The sequence below is a fragment of the Spinacia oleracea genome, chromosome 6 (genome assembly GCF_020520425.1).
Source record: "Spinacia oleracea cultivar Varoflay chromosome 6, BTI_SOV_V1, whole genome shotgun sequence".
Classification (NCBI taxonomy): Eukaryota; Viridiplantae; Streptophyta; class Magnoliopsida; order Caryophyllales; family Amaranthaceae; genus Spinacia; species Spinacia oleracea.
In genome coordinates, this window is record NC_079492.1 from 135388121 (window position 1) to 135412498 (window position 24378).

Genomic DNA, 24378 nt, shown 5'->3' on the forward strand with positions numbered 1-24378 from the left:
CCTATGGGTTCAGTCAAGAGTAAGCTGGTGGATTAATATCATTATTTCCACTTGAACTGAAGCGGCCTCTAGCTAGGCATTCAGCTCACTTGATCTCACTGAATTATTAACTTGTTAATTAATACTGAACCGCATTTATTAGACTTATCATTGAATGCATACTTGGACCAAGGGAATTATTTCCTTCAGTCTCCCACTTGTCCTTAGGGACAAGTGTGCGTTTCCTAATTCTTTTGTCGCTTGATGCTTGCTCTTGAACATAAGGTAAGAGTTGTCATCCTTATTATGTCCAGAGGTGTTTCTCGGTTTCAGAGTTCAACTGATCAAATAAACAGATAATCATAGCCTATGATTCATCCGAGCACGGCCATGCATTTCACAGTTTCTAGCTTTCCGAGTGGCCTTGTACAACTTTTAAGCATCTCATCCCGATTTATAGGAGGACAATCCCAATCTTGCGATCTTGAGATTAGACTTCGTTTGATAGGTGATTACCTGAGCGTTGCCTTTATAGCCTCCTTTTACGGTGCCACGGTTGGTCAACGTCAAAGTAACCAGTTCTCAAACAAGTAATCTCAAATCACTCAGGTATTGAGGATTTAGTGTCTAATAATTTTAATGAAATTTACTTATGACAGATTTTCATCTCTTACAGTAAAGTTTCATAGGTCTGTCCGATACTAGTCTTCCCCAAGTAAGTATCTATGCAAATGATTACGACATTGCCATGTCCACATAGTTCAAGAAACCGAACTACTAGTCATCTTGCATTCTAGCCGTCTAACGTTTTCTATGCGTCCAATTTTTATAGAAAACTCCGACCAGAGACCATTTTCAACTTTTGACATTCAAGTTCACTTGATAGACATTTCTTAGTCACAGGACTGGTCCTGACAGTCTATCTTGAATATTTTGTCAAATTGAAGGGACTCATCATTTAATACTAAACCAAGATTAAATGGAATATGAAACTACATTTCATATATAATAAATGTTCAACCCTAATGTTTTACAACCATGGGCCTCAAACCCATCTTTAAAACAGTTCATGGAATTCAAAGCTATGCTTGATTTCCAGTGCTACAATGTGAGTGTTGTATCTCACTTGTTGCATAGGTTTAGTTATCATGCTTTGCCAATCTTAATCTCCTTTTCTCGAATGTTCTCGAGATATGATGATAAGATCTTCTGAGTATGTTGATTTTGTGATCTAGTCTGTCCAGCTACAAGAGTGGTTCTACGCATTTTTCAATGAAGAATCATCAGGTCAGCAGACATGTGATCTACCTAAGTTCAATGAAGAACTCATTAATACAAACAACTCTGTTTTATTGCTTCTTAGGCAATAAGTACTTCTACTTCAACTGTTTAGGTTGCTAGTGATGCTTTGGTTGGATTTACTTATCCAAGCAGTTCACAGATATGTGGAAGACTTTTCAGCTGTATCTTAGAACATAGAAATTAATATTTAATTCTCACGCAACAACTCATGGTCTCCAATCCATGTTGCCATTTCAAAACACGATGCTCTTTAGCTCGTCCTTGTCAATGGTTAACTCCAAAGGGTCTTTCTTGATCCTTTGCCAGGGTTTATGCGTGTAGCATCAATATTTAGCATATCTTTATTTCCTTGAGTAAAGAACTGTTCCTATGTACCTTTTCAAGTACCATAAGTTTTTCTTGATCTCAATGTAGTTGATCTTCACTTAGATCAATAGAGATTGGTATATGTTCGTCATGCCTAAAGTCATACGATACATTTTTGGCGATCCTTATATTATATCATACATGATAAATTCTTTTGCAGAATAATTCCCAATTGAATTCTATTCATGTAACTTTAGCTCATTCAATTTCAGTAGATACTGAATCCAGCTAAATTCTTTGACATATAATATAGGTTAAGAATCTTACTTAGATTCTTTGATGTTTAACTTAGTAAATGCTTATACATAGTTCAAACATCCTTTACTTAGATTTATTCATATGGGTCGAATATCTCCAATGGAGTCTTTCGTGTCTGATTTAGTAAATGCCATTACTTAATCCAGAACAATATCATAAGATCTTTGTAAATAGATCTTAATACCCAGTATGTACTAAGTTTCACCTTGGTCCATCATTGATGAATAATTTCAAATCTAAGTCATTAGCATTTGAATGTTATTTCACAATAGAGAGATATGTGTGCGATACACATAGGACCAATTAATTTTTACGTACTCCCACTAAACTTCTTATATATCTATAAGAATCATGTACATTTTATGAAACTAAAATACTTACTAGCTTCACTAAAATACAATTCCAATTCCCAATTGCTTGCTTAAATCTGTACTTAGATTTCATAAGCTAGCATTCATTTCAAGCATTATTTGGATCCACAAATCCTATGACATACCATGTACATAGTTATTCCAACATTTGATTGAGGAATAAGTTTTGTCATCCAATTGCCATATGTACCAATATGCAATCATTGCTTGAATTATAGACTTAAGCATTACGATTTTGCATGAGGCTTCAACACAATCCACGTCGTGAATTTTCTTGTAACCTTTAGCAACTAATCTAGCTTTGTGTGTGAACACAATTCCATGTTTGATGGTTTTTATCCTTAAAACAAACTTGCAACCAATAGGTGTGAAACTATTCTTGCAAATCAACAAAATTTCAATTTTGTCATCACAACATTTAATATGTTTTATGGCCTCTAACCAATTAAACATATAGTCTATATATGGTCTCTAACCATTTTAGGGAATCTATATTTCGTCATAGCTTTCTTACAAGTCACAAACTCATTAATCTTTGTGATAATAGTTTGACTGCAAGTTGTAGGTTTCTTCACTATCTAATAGAAGAATCGCATAGTTTCAGTGACTTGAACTCTATGCCTACTTGGGTATAGAACATCAAACAATAGAATATCAATAGCCACTTAAAAGTCCTTTGAATATTCTGTTCTCCTTGAAGCATTTGTAAAGTCTTCTAAGAGATGTATATTCTTAAAAGCCACTTCTAAAGTCCTTAAAGAATAAGTATTTGGATTTTCTGAAGAACTTCGAAAAGCCTCCGGAATGTCCGTTTATGTTTGTTGTTCGCCTCGAAGTCTTTCGAGGTCTATTTTCTCCCACTTGTCATTTTGGAAACGAATTTCCAAAAGGACATTATTTCGAGCAAACAAACACTATGTTCTCAAAAATTCGTGGTAGAAACAATACCCTTGTGTCTCATTTGAATAAATCACAATGAAACGTATATCTATACTTGGGCCTTAGTTTGTTGAATAACAAACATTAAGCTCCCACTGAGTTTAGGAACTCTCTATATATATGATGAAAAGATATTCTGAAATTACTTTTCAATAGCTTTGACGAATTTTGGTTTAGTTTGGTGGTAGTTGAGCATTTTGTTTTAGAAATTATAGGAAAAGTCATTATGATCCATCATTGATCGAATCAAGTACTAATCGACTTCGATCATTCCAACTTAGATATGCCATATCTTATGGAGCTAGATTGTGAATTTTACTACACACAATCATTGATGATCATTCTTGACTTAAGTAATCATCAACATGATCTAACCTAGATCTTTGTGATTTCTTGCCAATTGGGATTTATACTTCTGAATCTTTGAACTAGCCAAACAGATTCAAACTTATATCACATTCAGTAAATAAACCTATATTCACTCAAATCTGTGTGAAATAATAAAGTCATAAAACCTTTCTTTAGCTTTGAACTCTATCGTCTAGGCGTTCTAACAATAGTTCATATCTTTTGTTACTTTCAACAAGTAAGACTAGCTTGTCTTGAATTGATCTAGAAATCAATCAACTTTCAAAGTCCTTCGAAATAGAGCTTATGAATGTTAACTTGTTGATATGGTCTAAGAAACAATGCCAAAGATTGGTGGAACTCAAATCAAAGGGTTGATTTGAACCTAGTAAAGATCTTATTGTTAAAGAGTTGTTTGTTTTAATCAAGCATATTGACTCAACTTGTAAATGACCATTTCATTCAAATAAACAAACAAACATTGTTTATGTTCTTCTGAATGTGAGTCTTTCTGTGTTTGAAACAAAAATTTAGGTATGCTGATTATGGAACAAAATAGCCATTAAGTTCCAGCCTTTGAAAGGGCTTAAAACAAACTAGATGACCCTACAACTAATGTAGCATTGCCATGCTTCATTTCCATTTGTAGGTCATTAGTGTATCCTAGCTTCCATTGTTTGAGTTATTATCGAAGTAAGAACCTCAAGCGGTATATGATACCAAGGAAGTTTGATTGCTAGGTCACTTCTCTTTAAATATTAACTTTTAGGTAGAAACGGAATTGTAAATTCCTTTCACTTGTTCCTTGTTTTCCTATTTCTTGTACCCTTTCTTATAGTCTTAAGAATTGACTTCTCTAGTGTTGACTTTTATACTTTGTTAGACATGTCGAATGTCACTTCAACAAGGTTCTTACCATTTTAATTTATGTTGAATATTTTGTTTCAACTAGATGATCTTACCAGAAGCTTCTAAAGTTCTCTAAGCATCGATCTATTCGAATGTCTAGGGACTAGACTCATTCGAGAATTAAATGGACAAAGATTTTAGGTTGTTAACCATTGGTAAAGCTGAGCGTTTAAACTCAATGCTTTATGATCTCAAAACTACATTGTATTTTGAATCCACAAGCACCAATCGGTTCGCCATTCGATTTTGATACTCGAAAACAACCATAAAAGTCGCTAAAAGAAACGTACATTTTAAATTGCTCACTTTCTCTTATTTCCGTGAATCGTTCTTGGATTCACTACCAATCGAGGAAATATACTGTTACCTTTCTAAAAGGATTTAATGCAGTGCAAGATGTTTAATTATAACCAATAATTAAAACATACATTGAAGCATGCAAAGTCTAAACATTTATCATGAATAATAACTTGAAATTAAAGCAATCATGCAATTCAAACAAGTTATTAGCATTTTATTCGAATTTATTGTTCCGGCAGGTGTGAATAAAATGATTCCAAGATCCTAAAACCATCGAAGAATTAAGCACATTTTGTCGACTCAATTCTAAAACATTTTAGGTAAGCAAAAGCCTTTTGCTAATAGTCTAGAAACTACTCTTGGTTGATAGGTACGTCTAAGAACTTATTAGGTAAACCTATCGATTTTGCCACGACATAAAAGGACTCCTTACTTATATCGTTGAGTTTCACCAAAACTAATTACATGTACTCAAAATTTTTTGTGTACCTTACCCCTTTAGTATCGACAAGTAACACCTCGCTATGGCGGAAAACTATTACTAGGATCGATGTAAAGGATATCCAAGTAAGTGTTATTTTGGCATGGCACCTTTTAACTCAATTTTTAAGTTTGGAACTTAAGGCTCTTACTATGTTGGTTAGATTTTAAGTGAACTAAAATCCTTAATCATGCAACATAATCAAGCCACAATCTTATGCATAATTAAGACATATTTAAAGCAATAAATAACTTAAAGCATGCATAAGATAAATGTGATCTAGTATGGCCCGACTTCATCTTGAAGCTTCAACTTCAAAGTCCGTCTCGAAAATGGAAACTTCGTTCTTGAATTTCACCGTGGGAGGCGCCATTTTCTCCAAATAGGATAAGCTATAATTAAAACTAATTACAACTATTTGATGGTACGCAGACCATATTTAAATTGAAAAATAAATTTGGTGCATTAGACCAATTACATTCAAATTAATGGTACGCAGACCATATTTTCTATCCTATTTGGGCCATACTAGTCACTTCATAACCTGCAAAACAGTACATATACAATATATACCATTCACCCATTCATTATCATGAATGACCCACATAATTGGTTAGTTAAAACACATTGTATGCATCACATAAATATTTGCAGCAATTAATCAAGGGCACCAATAATCTACCAATTATTCAGTCCTTATTAATTCTAATCAAGTTGTTTAACCTTAAAGGATTTGTAGACCTAATCAAGAGTTTATGACTAAAAGGGCTCCCACTTAAACCAATAAATTCATATGCTTTACTAATTTTAAACATAAAAATGTATTTCTAGTCTAACCGGAAACATACAAGTTTAATTAAAATTTAAAGCTCATATAAATTTATAATTGAATCCACTTATTTAATTTTATTTTCAGTCGAATTTAAATTAATTCAAGGTTTTAATTTTAGCAAAATAATTAGAATAAATTAAAATTTATAATAATTATAATGTTCAAAATTAAAATCCAAGAAAACAATTCAAATTATTAATTTTAAAATTAATTAAAATTACATGAACTGAAAATCTCAAATTAAAATTTAAAACGATTCAATCGTAACACAAGGTACGCACATCACCACGCAACGCACAGCCATAGGCCACACGCACACGCAGCCATCGCTGGCCACGATGCGCGCATCCTCTGTGCTGTGTCGCGTCTGTCGCTGCTCACCCTCGCAAGGCATCGCTTGATGCACGCGAGCCATTGCTCGCTGCGCGCACCAGTGCTCGATGCACGCGAGCCACCGCTCGATGCACGCGAGCCATCGCTCGCTGCGCGAGGCAGTGCGCGCTGTGGCGCAGCTCGCTTGCTGCCCACACGCGACTCCTCGCATGCCTTGGTCTCGCCCTCGCCCACTCGTCCACATGCGCATGAGCACAGCACACACACGCCCAGGCTCTTGCCTCGCGCGCGCGCGCCATGACTCGGTTGCTCGCTGCATTCGTACCTATAGACACCTACTTTTGTCCCCATTCCCGAAAGGGAAGGTTCGATGATGAAAACGTAAATCTCCACTTGACAACGCATCTCCTATAAAATAACGAATCTCATTACCCCTTTTCATTTCACCCGAAACCTGCTATTTATAGAAACCTGCTATTTATGGAAACATGCTAAAAATAGTAACTGCCGTAATGGGTAGTTGTTAAAAGTGGCAAGTCATAAAAGATAGAAACCTGTCAGAAATAGGTGTTGCACTCCAACATAAATCCTAAATGAGATAGAAATTGCGAGAGAATCCTATTCCTAATATGATTCGAAAGTAAGAGTCACGTATTAATTAGAATCCTAACGAGCCTAGAGTTCGTAACGGGCCCAGACGCATCCCGTCACAAGGTTAATACGCACTAAAGGACTCAATTAAATCTCAAATACTCTGAATTCTAGGAATCCTAATCTGACTAAGAAAAACAGCCCAGACCCTATTTTCAACGCCTGGCTTCGGCGCCCAGGCCTGGACGCTGAAAATACCTGGTACGTGTTTTTTCCTAATTCCTCGTGGATTAGAGTTCTGCAATTCTATCTTTCCACGAAGTCTTTTCTATAAATAGGGCCTTAAGTTCGACGTGAAAAGGACAACAACACACAATTATATTCTGAGTATTGACTCTAAACCCCTAAGCCTAAGCCTCACGCTGCAAAACTGATCACGCATTCTGTCGCAATCGATCCATAAATCGAACAGAACGTATCCCGTCCCATAATTTGAGATTCGTTAAATAAAAGGAGAAATAGCAAAGTCAAAGTGGTTAGTTTTCTGAGAACCGTGATGCACCTCTCAAGGGTGCGTCGTAATGTGTCCCTTTTCCATGGTTTAATTGCTTTCCTCGCCCTTTTATGAACTGTTAAACTAACTAAAATCTTATTGTTCGATCACGCTTAATAAATATGATATTTTTGGGAAATTGGATTATCATGCTAGGTCCCTTAAAACAATCTAAATCAGATAATCGCGTTCGATCTAGTACTATATGTTGCATATTATTAAAATCAACTCAGATTAGTTTAATAGTTAACGCATGTCCCTTCAATTATTTATGTTGAGCTAGTAAGGATATCCTGCCTCTGGAGTTATCGAAGAGCGAGTACTCCTCTCGGTAGTTACAGTCCCCCGAACCCTCAATCTCTACCCTGCGGGTGTACGTTGAGCGATCCCCACCACCAGGGATCACAAGGGAACCTACGGCCGTCGTGGTCAAACATAATTGCACTCCCTTTATGTCACGATAACCGGGTTTTGTCAGTTTTTCTCATTGTCGTTAAAAACTGAATGGCGACTCCTATATTACTAGTGAATTGGGTGTAAACTCACAGGAAATCCAATTACACTTGATTTGACAAAAATAAGCGTCACACCCACGAGGGACGAGGTCACGCAATAGCCTCGTGCTTTTTCGACCCCCTCACAGTACCGCACGGGCGACGAGCTACCTTGCTCGTCGTCGTGTGCCCGCACTATACAACACCCCTTAAGGGTAACACGTAGCTTCCATTGCTTTGTGCGTGCAACATTAGTGAGCGTTTACATAAAAATTTAAAATTTTTAATTCAAAATTGACAAATTAATAAAACATATTAATTTCATAATTTTAGGGCGAAAAATCGAAAATTTATTAATCAATTAATTTCCGATTAACATGGATTCAAGTCTAGGTCATAAAAATTTAAAATTTAACATAAATTTACAATTTTTATGGTGGTTTTTAATCATAGGTATCTAATTAAATTATTAATTAATTATGAAAATCAAATCAATTCTAAATTATTCGAACTTTCAACAAATTAATTATAATTACAAATTAGATTGCATAATTAACAAGGCTAGGCATTCAAACTTGTTAAACATATACAGTAGGTCAATCAAAAATTCAAGATTTATCAACAAGAATCGCAAATATTTAATTTAACATCTTAAATTTACAAACTTTTGCGTTCGAAAAACTAAAACCTCCAAAAAGTCATAGTTAGGCTTCGAATTTGAGAATTATGGGTTCGGCCGAAAAAGACTATTTATAATGCCCTTTACATGCGGAATTGACACAAAAATCACTCGATTTGGATGAGTAACGAAGAAACTGCCGAAAAACTGCGTACATATAATTAAATAAACGCAATTTGCAATTAATTAACAATTACGAAAATTAATCACCCCTTTTAATTCTTGCAAATTTGTAATATTTAACCATGTTTATGCAGTTTAGATTATGAAAATAATAAGAGGCTCGTGATACCACTGATAGGTTATGATACATATGACAAAACATAAATCATGCGGAAAAAACCTTAATGTCAGGAAACATATTATTTACACATAATCATTTAGCATAATTTAGGAGCATACACTTTGTAGCGTGCCCTCCCTAGCTGCGCCCGAACCGAACAAGAACAAGTCTTTAGGACTCCAAATGTCGTCCCTCCGTAGATAGTCCACAGTACGTCCGGATCCGCCTCAAGTTAGACCAACTAGAATCGCCCTTAAGGTTACTAGGAAATTCGGTTAAGTGTTTGCAAGTGTTTGGCTTATTTTTCTTTCAAAACTTACCCTCAGAATACTTCAATCCCATATGCATAAACTATGACCCTAGGCCCTTATTTATAGAGGTTTGGAAAGGGAATTGGAATCCTAGTAGGATACGATTTAATTAAACTTAGAATCCTACAAGGACTCTAATTAATTAAATAATCCTTTTAGGAATAGGAATTTAATCATACACCAAATCCTAATAGATTTAGGAATTGTACATGGACACAAACACACACACACGCACGGAGCCACGAGGGCGCCCGCACGCGTGCGCTCGACCCACGCAGCCCACGCTACGCAGCCACGCTACGCAGCCACGCCTTGGCGCGCTGGGCCTGCCTTGCGGTGGGCCTGGCGCTGCCTTGGGCTGGGCGTTGGCGCGCGTCTTGCTTGCTGGGCGATGGCCTGGCTTCGTGTTGGGCCTTCGTCCGGCAGGCCTCGTCCGATGCTTATTCGTACGATACGCTTCCGATTAAATTCCCGGTTCCGGAATTCATTTCCGATACGAACAATATTTAATATTTCCGATTCCGGAATTAATTTCCGTTTCGAACAAATATTTAATATTTCTGTTTCCGGAACTATTTTCCGATTCCGATAATATTTCCGATTCTGACAATATTTCCGTTTCCGGCAATATTTCCGATTCCGGCAATATTTCCATTTCCGATAATATTTTCCGATACGTACCATGTTTCCGTTTCCGGTAACATCTACGAATTGGATAATATTTATATTTCCGATACGATCCATATTTCCGTTTCCGGCAATATCATCGTTTCCGGAGTATTCACTTGCTTGTGATGATCTCAGCTCCCACTGAAACCAAGATCCGTCGATTCCGAATATCCATAGATAGAGTATTTAATCCCATTAAATATTTGATCCGTTTACGTACTATTTGTGTGACCCTACGGGTTCAGTCAAGAGTAAGCTGTGGATTAATATCATTAATTCCACTTGAACTGAAGCGGCCTCTAGCTAGGCATTTAGCTCACTTGATCTCACTGAATTATTAACTTGTTAATTAATACTGAACCGCATTTATTAGACTTATCATTGAATGCATACTTGGACCAAGGGCATTATTTCCTTCAAATATTATCAGTAATTAACCTCCTCGGAGTGAAAGCACTTTGGTTAACAAAGATAATTTTATCCAAGAATACCTTGAGCCGATTCGCCAGAACCTTCGACACCAGTTTATAGACCACGTTGCATAGAGCTATAGGTCTAAAATCACTCATCCTATCCACATTGGTCTTCTTCGGAATAAGAGCTATGTAGGTCTTGTTTAAATAATATGGCATGTGTCCGCCATTTAAAATGCCAAGTATCGTACTAGTAACAGAATAGGCAACAATTTTCTAGTATGATTGAAAGAATAATGGGCACATACCGTCGGACCCGGGGGGCTTAATTTGATGCATTTGACTCAACACAAGCTTAACCTCCTCTTCCGAGTAGGCCGCTCGCAAGCTACTATTCATCTCCGACGTCACCCGCAGCAAGTGGCGGACCTAGGCTTGGGCAACCTAGGTCACGTGACCCACTAATATTTTAAAAAAAAAAAAAAAAAATTAAAACTCAAAAAAAACCCAAAAACGCGCTCTATCTCTCTCTGGAAGTCGGAACGCAGCAGCCAAACCCTTCTCCCTGACTCCCTCTCTCTTCAACGCAGCTGCAGCCGCAGCCACCACTAGTCCACCGCAACCACCGCATCGTGTCACCGACTCACCGTGGTCGCGCCTTCGCGGGGAAGAGGAACCGAGCGCGTCGCAGCGAGCAGTCGCGGGGAAGAGGACCACTCAGCGAGCATTCGAGGGCCTCGTTACTCGTGAGTCGTGGCAGTGTCGAGCACCGAGGAAGAGGAGGAGAAGCCAACGCTGTGTTTCATCATTTCCGAGCAGTAGCGCCGAGGACTCGAGGAGGCGAGGAGGAGCCGCCGTCGAGCCAAAACCCCATTCACTCATTCAGTGCTGCGCAACCAGTGAGGTATAAATTGTATAATTTTAATTATTTAACATTAAAATTTTAATTATTAAACATATAAACTTTAAACTATTGATAATAATTGAACTTTGATTTGTGAATTAGTGAATTGTAATATGTTGATAATTTGTGAATTGTGAATTTGTGATATTTACATATTGTTTGTGAATTGTGATATTTGGGAATTTGTGAGGAATTGAATTGTTAGAATTGAATTGAATTGTTGAGGAATTAGGAATTGAATTGTTGAGGAATTAAGAATTGAATTGAATTTGTGAGGAATTGAATTGAATTGTGAGGAATTGAATTGTTGAATTGAATTGAATTGTTGAGTTGAATTGAATTGTTGAGGAATTCGGAATTTGTTGATTTTGATATTTAAATAGTTGAATTTGGAATTTGTTGATTTAGGAATTTGTTGATTTAGGAATTATATATTGTTTCAATGTTAAGTACTTGATTGTATTTGTGACTTAATTTTCAGAATGAAAAGGAAGAAAACACAAGATAGTTCTAGTTTTTTTCTTAAAAAAACGTCTTCTCAACAAGATCATCCTCCTACATAAGATCATCTTCCTCCACAAAATCCCCCTCCTCCACAAAATCCTCCCTCGCCTCAAGCAAGTGAACAAAATATTCCTCCACATCAAGTAAGCGAGCAACAATCTTCTCCATCACATAATTCCTCTCAAAATCAAGATGATCAATCTTATCCTCGAGATAGTATTAATATATTTTTTTAAGTATTAATATTGTTTTTTAATTTAAACATTGATTTATGATAATGGTCAACGGCGTAGAATGGTGACCCACCATCCGTGAAATCCTGGCTCCGCCACTGCCCGCAGCTGAAAGTCCGTAAGGACATGCTCCACCAGTGGTGGGCTAGACGTGGTAAACATTTGTTTAAAGTATGCCACCGCAACCTTTCCACATGCTTCATCACCCGAATGAACAACATCATTGTCATCCTTCAACGAGCTTATAGTGTTCCTCCGTTTCCTCCCATATGCTCTTTGATGGAAAAAATTAGTGTTCCTATCACCTTCTATCAACCATAGAACCCTTGATCGTTTCTTCCAATACACCTCCTTATGTTGGACAAGTCCCGCTATATCATTAACCAATGCACGCCGCCTTTCTAGCTGGCTCGAAGAAATCCCCCCTTTGTTTAACTTCTTCAACTTCCTACGCTTCACTTTCAACTCACGGAGCACCGCCCCAAACTTCTCGTCACTCCATGGTTTTAGGTACTCCGCGCACATCCCTATCTTTGACGACACTCCGCCTAACCATGCTCCCTCAATGACCCCCTCACACTCCTCATCATGTGACCAAATTTGCTCAAACCTAAACAGTTTGTCTCCCAGGTCCATCCGACCATCCCTCCTACACAACATTAGCTTAATTGGGGCATTGTCCGACCACTCGCGGTCCAAATGAATCAAACGAGCCATCGGAAAACATGCAAACCACTCGTCCGTCACTAAGGCTTTGTCGATCCTACATTGAATATTATCGCCCGACTCTCTACCATTGTCATATGTGAACTGGTAACCAGTGAAAGGGACTTCCTGAAAGCCACACACATCAACACAATCCCGAAAGTTAGACATATGCCAATATGCCCTATCATTCCCACCATTCTTCTCTAACAAGTACAAGATCTCATTGAAATCTCCCAAACATACTTATGGTAATTGAGCTTGCGAGGCTAAATCCACAAGTAGTTGCCAGGAAAGGTGCCGATTATGAACCTTCGGCCACCCTTAGAATCTCGTCAACCTCCAAATGTCGTCCCCCAAACCCCCTTTAATAAGTACATCGATGTGGTGCACCGACATTGTACGAAGCTCCACCTCAATCTCTTTGCGCCACAGTAACGCCACTCCACCCGACCTACCCATCGAGTCCACTGCCAACCCTTCAAAATCACCCAATCTCCTCTTAACTCGACCAAACTCCACACCACTCAACTTCGTCTCCGATAGAAAAACCAAAGACGGGACCTCTCTCCGAATAAGGTCTCGGAGATCATCAGCTTCATTGGGGTTGCCCAACCCTCTGCAGTTGAGACTCAAAATACTCATTGAGCTAGGCGGGGCTGCTCAACAACAGCCACCGCCAATCGCAATCCAGTCATAGAGTCACTAACAAGAGCTTTCTTGCCCAAGCTCCCATGCGTCAATCATCTCACAATCACCTTGCCTGTCCCTCTTCTCACCAACATCCACCACCCCCTCCAGCCCCTTTTCGGCACCCACCAGCTCCCCCTTATCACTTACCCTCGTCTCCCCCGTCTGCCTGTTAAGTCTCCTCCAACCCTTACCCCCTCTAATTTTTTTCTTACTGCCCACACCTACTGCGAACTGGGGCACAGACGTGGCTGCAGACTGCACGCCACTTGGTGTGATGTCTGGCCCAGTCTTCTCCCTCTTCGACCCTACCCCCTCACCCTCCAAAGTCAAGATAACAAGCACCTTCTCTTCCCCATTTCTCTGAACATCCACGTCCCTTCCGGCCTGCTCCACCCCCACCTCTTTTATGACAGCTATTTGAACATCACGAGTCCCTCCATTAACCGTCTCAACATTCTTTGTGGCCCTTTCCCCATCAAACTGGATGCACCTAGCCACCGGTCTATTTCCCACCTCACCTTCCTTCTCCTTAGTAACAAACAACACCTCCCTCCTAGAAGCAATGGAATCCACCTCCTTAGCGTACTTGATGTAACACCCTGATAATTCCTTATATTTACAATTCCCTTTTTCCGACTAATATAAAAGAATTACCAAGATATTACCGCCACCGTGATAATAGCTAAGGCTATTTACCAGAATTACGCATCGTTAAATAGTAATAAATACTAACTTTCAAAACGTAATAAATAGTTAATGGTCTCAAACCGGCCTTAGGTTCATTCAAATTAACTTTTTAAGCGAAGTGGTCACGATACAAGTAGAAATTCTATGTTCTAAATTCAAAGTTCAAACCCACATAGTGTCATGACTAGGGTTGCTCGAAAATGCTTCTTGTCATGTACTCGAATACAATTTTTAAAACTCGCGGAATAAGCACTTCGTTCCCTTGCCCGGATCTCACCCATCCGTTTCTAAGATTTAATGCCTTATCCACTAAAGAGTCAAATTTTGTTTTTTCAAACGGGACCCTTAAAATTGTTTGGTGGCGACTCCTTCGAAATCCAAAAACATACAAAGCCTCGTAGGGGAGAATCCAAAAGAGGAAAGTACGAAAAATCCCCTACAGGCTTGCTAAGGGGTTTGATTATAATTAGTTTCTTGCAAGCCTTGTTGGGTTTGCCAACGGAATTGGATTGGGCTTGGATTAGAATTAAAATAGTTTTCGAAATACGACCCAACAATTCCCGAATAAATAAGTTCGTGTAATTTATTTAATAAAAATCCGGTTTTCATAAATAATTAATAATTAAGTTATTTAAAAATAAAATACATTTAAATCACATTAAATGAAATTAAATCCATGAAAATCATTATAAATACAATAAAATATATTTATAAATTACGAAAAAATACGAGGTATTACACTTGCCCCGACCCTTGATAGGAGATGCTATCAAGAACAGCCTCCAACTAAGATTCTTACGCTTATCCGCCTCAAGTACTCTAGGGCAATCTCGTTCAGAGTGGCCGAGAATACCACACGCAAAACATATGAACGGAAGTTGCTCATATGCAAACTCAATCTTCAATTCACTCCCCCTTTGTCAATCACTCGTTTTGTTCTACGCAAAGGTTTCGTTATGTCCACCATGATTCTCACTCTACTAACTCTATCCAATCCAAGCAAGTCCGGCTCAATCTCCAGAACATCACCCACTCCCGCCACCAGGGCGGCCACATCCATATCGAATCGGCAGTTAAATGAGAGGTTCTTAACGTGAACCTAGAACAGAGATGTCGACATTGCAACCTTCTCTTGTTGCTCATGCTCCTCAACCTCTTTGAGCACTATTAGCTTATTTTCCCAACACCACGGACGCCCAAAAAACACCTTCTCCTTATCTCTCCAGTGAAAAAATTGGAAACCAAACAAATCAGGGCTTAATTCCCTAATCACTAATCCATGTTCAGGGGACCAAACGTTCATCATTGTCCTCTTAAAATCCTCCACGTTAAAGGGACGATCAAAGATTACTTTTTCGATCAACATAAGGCCAAATTTCTCCTTTTGGTCATTCGACACTATCGTCCTCAGGTCTACAATTTCATCTTCATCGTCCTCTAATCATAACGTACCACACTAACTTACAATCTCCTCAACCATAGTCTCACGGCGGCCGGCGGCGGAAGGTAGATATGTACCGGCGGAACTGGTAGGGTTAGTCTATCGCGAGACAGAGAGAGAGGTCCTGTTTTTCAAGGGAGAAAAATAAATTGTCTTTAACTTGCATCTTGACTAACTCCTACCTATCTTTTGAAAGGGAGACTAGTCTAAGGTTCATTTCTTCTAAGCAAGGGGATTTAATACATCTTCCTTCCCTGTTTTCCCAGAAGCTCAATTTCAAACCCCTTAATATCGAGATTTTTAAATCACCCCAAACCTAAAGAAACTTAAAAATTCGAGGGAAACTTATTGTTTTTAGTGGTGCTTGTTTATGCTGCTTTATTAATTTAATTATTGATATGTTTTGTTTTTGAGGGGAAAATTGTTGATATATGTTTATTTATTATTGTTTTTTGGTCAAAATAAATTGCACGATATCATTTTATTACGATCAAAACGATCAACAATTTCCTGATTTTTCTTATCTTTTTATGACGGATGCAACATTTGATATCGCCGAATTGTTAGATTGGGTTAAGTATGTTGTTACAGAGAATTACATGTATTTTATTATTCAATCTTCTAGAAGACCCAATGGGTTTGAAGAGAAATTGGCCTTTTTAGGCTCGTTTCGTACACGATCCCGAGCAGGTCCTGGACGATCATCGTCAACTCTTGGGAGCCTAGAACGTTCATATTTGAGCCTCATGAGTTAGACTTGGCGATATTATTGAAGACGGATACGTCGAGCCGGTTTCCCTACTACTGGAGGGCGAAGGGAGACAAACCGGACGAGCAAAAGGAGAATTATCCCCTTCAACACGTGCCCAATCGGGCGCCCGTCGCCCGGTTCCCATCAGGCGCTTGACTCGGCAACATTTCCCAGGGAAGCCACTTGCCCATCGGGCGAGAATAATGAGTTAGGCACGCGCCCGATCAGGCGCCATTCGCCTGGTGCCCATCGGGCGACCGTCCTATAGCAACTATGCTTTTTGCCCGAGCGACGATAACCCTTGGACGCGCCTTTTAGCTTTTATTTCCGGTTTTTAGTTTCGTTTTTTGGGAAAGACTATAAATACTAGGCCCCTTTTATTGTAAACATCTTAATTTCTAGTATTGGGTACTTATTTTATTTTAGCACTTAGTTTTATTATCTCAATTATTGTTAAACAATTAGTTTTATTTTCAATCAAAGATTCAAGCTTTCATTATTCATTCCTCATTCCTTTAGGTATTAATCCATTCCTTATTTTACTGTTCTAGTTTAATCATGTTTTCAATGAATATATTTGCATTGTTTACTTCAATTATGCGTGAGTAGTTAACTTTCTTGGGTTTAGGGGATCCATGAATGCATGATTGAGATTGGATTTGGACTCGGTTGTTGATTAATTGATTATGATCTTTATAGCTTTTTATAATTGTTCGTCAATTCTTTTCGGCCAGACTATTTTGATTGAGTTTGATTAACCTTAGATTATGCGCCGAGAGGTATAAATCTGATGTTTTTGATTTGTGACTATTAGATAGGGTTTATTTCTAGTACATAGCGAAAGCCTAGTAGTTTTCTTCTCCTAAGGAATTAATAAGATTCGAGAGATGTATGTTTTTCTAGTTATGGTTATTGATTGATGTTTATTGTCCGTTGTCCAATCCTGTTCTGCATTTGTGGTGAACCGTTACCCTAGTTCCCTTAATATTTATATTCCCCCAATTTAATTATTGTCTTAGTTTTAGTCATAAAAAACCAACACTTTTATCTGTTTTTCAATAGTCTATGCCTCTATTTTAGTAGTGGAAAGAACGTTGTTTCCCTGTGGATTCGATCCTGACTTCCCTTGCTATTTAGCTAGTGATTTTAGGTTTATATTTGATTAGGTGATACAACTTTAGCCTGTCATTGAACATTCCAAGGTTGACTTCTGTTTAGCCCACTAGCTAGTTTCTTTTAAATTGCTCTATAGAAATTCTTCTTTAGGATTTATATAATTCCATTTGTTGATGTAGTTGTTATTGTTGTTGTTTGGGTATGGCTCTACAGAGTTCAGATTCTGCAGCTATATCGATTTAAGTTTGATTTGATGACATTTCACCAGTAGGAAAGTGAGGTGAGATTTGGGGTATTTTAGTTATATCTACAAAGGCACCCTTCATAATCAACCTTCCATTGCACAACATGTTAATCATGGGTATTACTCCTATTTTAAAACTGTCATCAGTATAAACTCCTATAGGTAGTTTGTAGGAGTTTTAAAATAGGAGTTTGTTAAGAGATTATAAACTCCTACAAACTACTTAGGAGTTTGTTAAGAGACTATAGCTATAGATAACCATGTTTATCGGGAGGCTGTATGAGGCGATGCATGGTTTATAGGAGTTTATAAGGCCCTACATGTGCGAGTACAATTGAGATTGAGATCACTTTCTGGTAAGTAGTTTGTACTGATATTTTAGATCATTTAGATGTTTCTCATACATGCTAAACTCAACTAAGGCTCCGTTCTATTGGACTTATTTTGACTGAACTTATCTTATCTGAACTTATCTGAACTTAACTTATCTTATCTGAACTTATCTGAACTTAACTGAACTTATTTTTTCTGAAAAAAACTTATTTTGTATGAAATAAACTTATTTGTGTGTAAAAATGATTGGAAAAAACTTATTTTTGCTGAACTTATATTATCTGAACTTATCTGAACTTATTTTGTCTGAAGTAAGTCAAAATAAGTCGAACAGAATATAGCCTAAAATAGTAGCTAAAACCGGACAACTGATCAGTTTAAAAGGAACGGATAAGGCCCTTTAAACTAGGGATGGCAATGGGTCCAAGACCCGACACAGATCCGGTTGGACCTGGTCCATTTTTAAGGGTTTGCGTCCAAAAAATTTAGACCCTGTGGATTTAGGGCGGATCTGGGTCTTTGTTCAATGGGGCAGGTCTGAGTCCGGGTCCAAGAATTAAAGATCCAGATCCGGTCCAGATCCGACACACAGACCCATATATATAATTTTTTAAAAAAATTATTAAAATTTAAATATAATTCAATCTTTACGTGCTAAACTTTATTCAGTTCTTATGATACTAAACTATTTAAAAATTATTTGATGTGAAATATAAATAATAATATTAGAAACTTTAAATACTTATTGTATCACAAGTATAATATGATTTTTTTCCTAAACAAAATTAACGAATATTCCATGTTTAGTGGTTTTATTAAAGCAAAGTTACGTTTACATACAAAAAATGGGCGAAAAAATTACGTAGTATAAGAAAAATGAGGAACAATTTTTTTTAGAAAACAAATACGCTTAGGCACATTTAGGACCCAGATCTAACCCTAGACCCATTAAGCCCAGTGGATCTGGGTCTGGATCTAATTTTTTTGGACCCAGCGGATCTGAGTCGGATTTGGATCCACCTCTTAAAAAGCGGGTCTGGGTCTGGATCCCGTCGGACCCGGTCCAGATCCGACCCATTGACATCCCTACTTTAAACCCACACCATTGCACAACACAACCAAGTCTTTAGGGAGACCGACTTCTATCAAACTATCCACCATACTAATAAACAATGAAAAATGAAAACTACCTATCAGATTAACGTACACTCAACAAAAAAAAACAATCTATCATACTAATAAACAATGAGAATATCGATTTAAGTAGAAGTTACACTATGAAAAAATGAAAAAAACAGGTCATTTCAACAAACACTTGGTGGGGAACAAATTTAATTACCAAACACAAGTCAAGTCACCAAAAAACGATTGCTGGAGCAACAAGCCGACAGTAACATCTGACTTTCGGTGGTCGAATTCGGTAGTCGCAACCGACTTTCGGTATATCACCCGGTCTTGTATTCAAATTTTTGTTTCTACTTCTTTCATCCACAAAATTACAGACTACTATTAGGCCGAATAAAGTGACAAAACTAATTGAGCAAGATACGACATACCTTCAAGGGACACAAGGGAGCATCTATGGAGTCTGATAGGCGAACAACCAAGGAGGGAGACGAGTGAGAAGTAATGCGGGGCGCCGATGTTGCGTATGAATGGAAGTAATAGTAGGGGTTTCAGTTTTTTGTTTTGGAGGTTAATAAAATTAAAAGGGTACTTTTGTCTTTCATTTGTTTTTAAAGTTATTAAACAATTTTTCATTTACGCTTTTTTGTACTGCATTTAGTACTTGCGTTGTTAAATTTTGAACAAATTTATTTGATTTATTCATCTAATATTGACAAATATTGTGCTTAATTCCACAATTTTACTTCTTCTCATTAGAATAGCCGCAATATATATATATATATATATATATATATATATATATATATATATATATATATATATATATATATATATACTCAAATGAGAAAGAATTTCGATCGCTCGCAAAATTATTTTAGTTGTCTGGTACAAAGCCCCCTGTAAGAGTATAAACCTCCCCGTGTTATGACTAGGTTGCTTTCTCTATGCTATTTCTCTCCCCCTCTTTTAGCTTCCCTATCCTTAAAATTAAACTTTCGATCCATGGATGTTAAAAGCTTGGATATTATTTTTCTCTCTCCTCTCCTTCTCCTAACCTGCCACCGGACCACCGCCGTAATTCTGCCAAAGCCAAAGTCGACACTTTTATTTTTGTTGATTTGGAATGAAAGATGGAGGAGAGAGAAAGATCGAGGTGAATTATATATATATATATATATATATATATATATATATATATACACACAACATATGTAATTCCTAAGTCAATTATGATCGACTATTTCCTACGTATAACAATTCTCTTCCTACTACAATACTACCACTATTAGGATAATACAATCCTAATCTTTCTTAACATCCTTCCTCAAGGTGGAGCATGTAAATTTCGAATGCCCATCTTGCCAAGAAAAAGCTCAAATTGTGCTTTTCCGAGCGCCTTTATAAAAATATATGCCACTTGCACCTTTGTTGATGTTGATACATATGACGGACAAATAATACCTTCCTCGATTGCATCTCTTATAAAATGACAGTATGCCTCAATATGTTTTGTCCTCTCATGGAATACAGGATTTTGTGCTATGTGAGGTGCTGACTGACTATCACAAAACATACTCATACCCTGCTTGTGTTCCACTCCTAGACACCGAAGTAGTTGTTTTAACCACTTTAGCTCACATGTTAGGGCCGCCATTGAGCGATACTCAGCTTCTCTAGAAGAACGAGATATTGTATATTGTTTCTTAGTTTTCAATGAAACTGGAGAGAGGTCAAGTAAAACAAACCATCCAGTCAGTGAGCGACGAGTCAATGGACAACTTGCCCAATCAGAGTCACATCATCCCTCTAGTTTCAATGCACTATTAGAACGTAAAAGAATGCCTTGACCCAGACATTTTTTCCAATTATCGTACTACCCTCAATGTTGCTCCCCAATTCTTTTGGTGCCTGCATAAATTAAGATAAAATATAAACTAAATATGCCAGATTCGGCCTTGTCAGGGCCAAATATATTAATCGACCTACTAAGCGCGATATTGTTCCCCATCTCCGAGTTCCTTCCCTTCTCCAGTGCTAGTTTATGATTCTGCTCCATCGGAAAATCCGCAGGTTTTTCACCCAACAGACCCGTTTCTGAAATAATATCAAGCGCTTATTTCCTCTGTCAGACATAAAATCCACTTTTGCTGCATGCAACCTCCAGCCCTAGAAAATATTTCAGATGACCCATATCTTTCATTTTAAAGCATTGACTTAAATATGCTTTAAACTATTTAACGCAAAAACATTGTTTCCTGCAATTCATATCATCCACATATACTAGCACATTCAACTGCAAATCTCCCTTTGAAATTGTGAATAAAGAATAGCCTGAATATGATTGTATAAACCCATACTTCTTTAACGCATGAGGTAATTTTTCAAACCAACATCGAGGAGCCTGTTTCAAACTGTACAATGACTTTTTCATTCTGCAAACTTTATCAGCATTATCTTTGTGATAGCATGGAGGAATTTTCATGTAAATTCCCTCCTCCGGGTCTCCCTGTAGAAACGCATTACGTATATCCATCTGGTGCACTTTCCAATTTTTTATTGTTTCCACTACTAAGAGAGTACGAACGGTTGACATTTTAGCAATTAGGGCAAACATTTCATTATAATACATACCTTCTACCTGATTATTTCCAAGACAAACTAATCGGGCCTTATTGCGAATCATGTTACCATCTTCATATCTTTTCTCAGTAAAGATCCATTTGCTCACAAGCGCTTTCTTTCCTGGAGGCAAGGTCTCTAGAACCCACGTTCCTTGCCCCTCGATTGCACTTATTTCTACAGCCATTGCCTCTCTCCATGCTTTATGTTTCATTTCTTCTTTTAAAGATTTAGGCTCTTTCTCTTCTGTGATTGCTGCAATAAAAGTCCTGTGTTTTACAGAGAATCGTTCATAATTAACAAAATATGTTATTGGATAAGGAGTACATGAGGAGGATGACGTCGAGGATGAACTCGGTAATGGATTTGTATTTATCCATATATATGGTGTGTGTTACGTGGCCTTTTAATCTCGTAGATGGGAAATTTTGCCTTTTTCCTTTTCCAAAGTCTTCTATATTACCTCCCTCCCTCTCTCATTGAGTCTCTCCTTCCTTTTCGGCACGAAGCCCAATATCACTACTCACACCCGTAGGTGCTGCTCTGTTGTCCAGTGTGACAGGCAGGGCTTGTTGTGTGCTACTGGTGGTCGCAGAACCTGCGTCTTCATCACCCCATGTGTAACACCCTAATAATTCCTTGCTTTTATAAAACCATTTTCCAACTTAAAATAAAGGAATACTATAGTATTACCGCCACCGTGATAACGGTTAAGGCTAGTACCAGAATTACGCAGCGGAATTTAATGTCAACTAACTTTTCAAAAACATAAATAATAAATTATCGAGGCCTCCTACAAATTGGAACCATGGCGGCCCAAAACCAAAGTATAAAAGTTCAACGAATTCAAACATAATTAAAGTATAATAAAATAGTTCAAAGTACGAAAGCATGCAACTCTCTCAATCATCCCAAGCTACATGATTTCGATCTACCAACCTGCTATATTATTCTACTCCCCATCAATGCAAGTGCAAATGATAGATCATCATAGGGTCATTAAGGCAAAGGCATGACCAAAAGACGTAAAGCACGTAGTCAGCAAAAGCTGAGTACTTACAAGAATAGAGTGAAACAAAACTATAAACATACATCACTCACTAAGTACTAATCAACATGCAAAAGCCATTTAATAATTAACAAACAAATCATGAATACAAGACTCAACTCTTGACTCGACTCTTGACTCACAATTTAATTAGAATAAGCTTCGAACGGGCCAAAAGAATATTCCATAAAGGAAGGGTGATGGGAGCCAACCATACACCAAATAATAAATAATAAAATCGGGCCATACCGAGTGTCGGGCCATACCGATGGAATTCCTGCGCATAATATAAATGAAACAACGTCTTGTATCATTAGTAGGAGATCAAGCTTTCTGGCAAGTCTCCGCCCATTGTTCATACTCAAGGTATATACGTTCCAAGAGTTTTGAAGCTTGTTCTGGTTGCACTTTACGTTTATTAATATTTTATTAAAGGTGAACTCAAGACTCCACACTCACACACATACAATTAATAAACAACAACCAAAACGATCTTATTTTAATGCTTTAGGACTTGTGATCAACAAGGTAAGACACTTGTGAAATTACTACCAGGTTCCTTCTCACAAAAGTGAGATTCCACATCATGCCCATTAACATGAGGGTTGTGCCCTTGCACGACAAATCCTAATTCATTTCATATAATATTCCCAACTGAACCCTAAATGTGCGGTGGCTTACGTGAGCTAACCCTTCACATGTGGTAGAATAAATAGTACAACGTGGTACGAATAATTGGCTCAAAAGTATGCTAGACATCCCGTACAATAACATAATAATAAATAATCCATCCCTTGCATGTGAAAACAACCATACATGCATAAATATTGAACAACATGCTTGACAATAAAATCCATACTACATAATAATCCCAACATGGTTGTTCAACAAATAATCCAATAAATCAAACATCACAATTCACATGATCGTTCCCAAAATAAACATGAATCCACATAATATAATTCACATCAACAACAATCATGTAATTCTCTTGACAAGTGGTGTGGTCGCCCTAGACTTGTACATACCTTGAATACCTAAGCGTAGGGGCCACTTTGCAATACGAGCACTCACTTAGAAATCACCTCCTATCACCAAAATAATGAAACTTAAATTATTTCCATGTTCATTAAATTCCAGCAACTTTATAAAATCTTAAACCTTATTTAAACTTTAGAATTCAATCGTTCTTCAATAAAATAATCGTCTCAGTTTGCAAAACCAATCCCTAGTATGAAAACATACTTTTTCCGCCTTTAAAATCAATAAAAATCAACACTTTAAGCCTTTATATATATAAATCTGAAAATACAATTGATTATCATGATTAAAATCATCACCTAATTATGCTAATCAATTGACTCATTAGGTCTAGGTTAAAACCCTAACTTGAAAATCCCAATAAAACCAATTTAACATCATAAAAATCAATTCTTTATTAAATAAACGAATCTGAAAATTCATGCTTTAATAATTAAAACAAGCCTAATGAAACACAACACATAAATCCTCAAAGCACGGTGTTCATAACCTATTCCCAGCATTTTAATTATTCAAAACA

At 37.4% G+C, this 24378-nt stretch overlaps 1 protein-coding gene across 1 annotated transcript; it reads right to left on the minus strand.

The window, feature by feature from the left end:
* Positions 1-11870: 11870 nt before the first annotated feature.
* LOC130463637 (uncharacterized) lies at positions 11871-15197 on the minus strand. Its single transcript, XM_056832827.1, has 6 exons — positions 15123-15197; positions 14883-15036; positions 13516-14049; positions 13136-13416; positions 12126-12886; positions 11871-11997 (listed from the first exon to the last, which is right to left on the minus strand). Exons 1-6 carry the CDS (start codon positions 15195-15197, stop codon positions 11871-11873), a joined length of 1932 nt encoding a protein of 643 aa, XP_056688805.1.
* Positions 15198-24378: the final 9181 nt, after the last annotated feature.

Excerpts from the sequence above, each read along its gene's own strand:
- LOC130463637 (XM_056832827.1), bottom strand. The coding sequence starts at position 15,197 with ATGGATGTGGCCGCCCTGGTGGCGGGAGTGGGTGATGTTCTGGAGATT. Across the intron at positions 15,037-15,122 it reads ACTTGCTTGGATTGGATAGA|ATTGAGTTTGCATATGAGCA; the intron begins GTTAGTAGAGTG and ends AGTGAATTGAAG. Across the intron at positions 14,050-14,882 it reads ATCTCCTATCAAGGGTCGGG|GGTGTTACATCAAGTACGCT; the intron begins GCAAGTGTAATA and ends AGGAATTATCAG.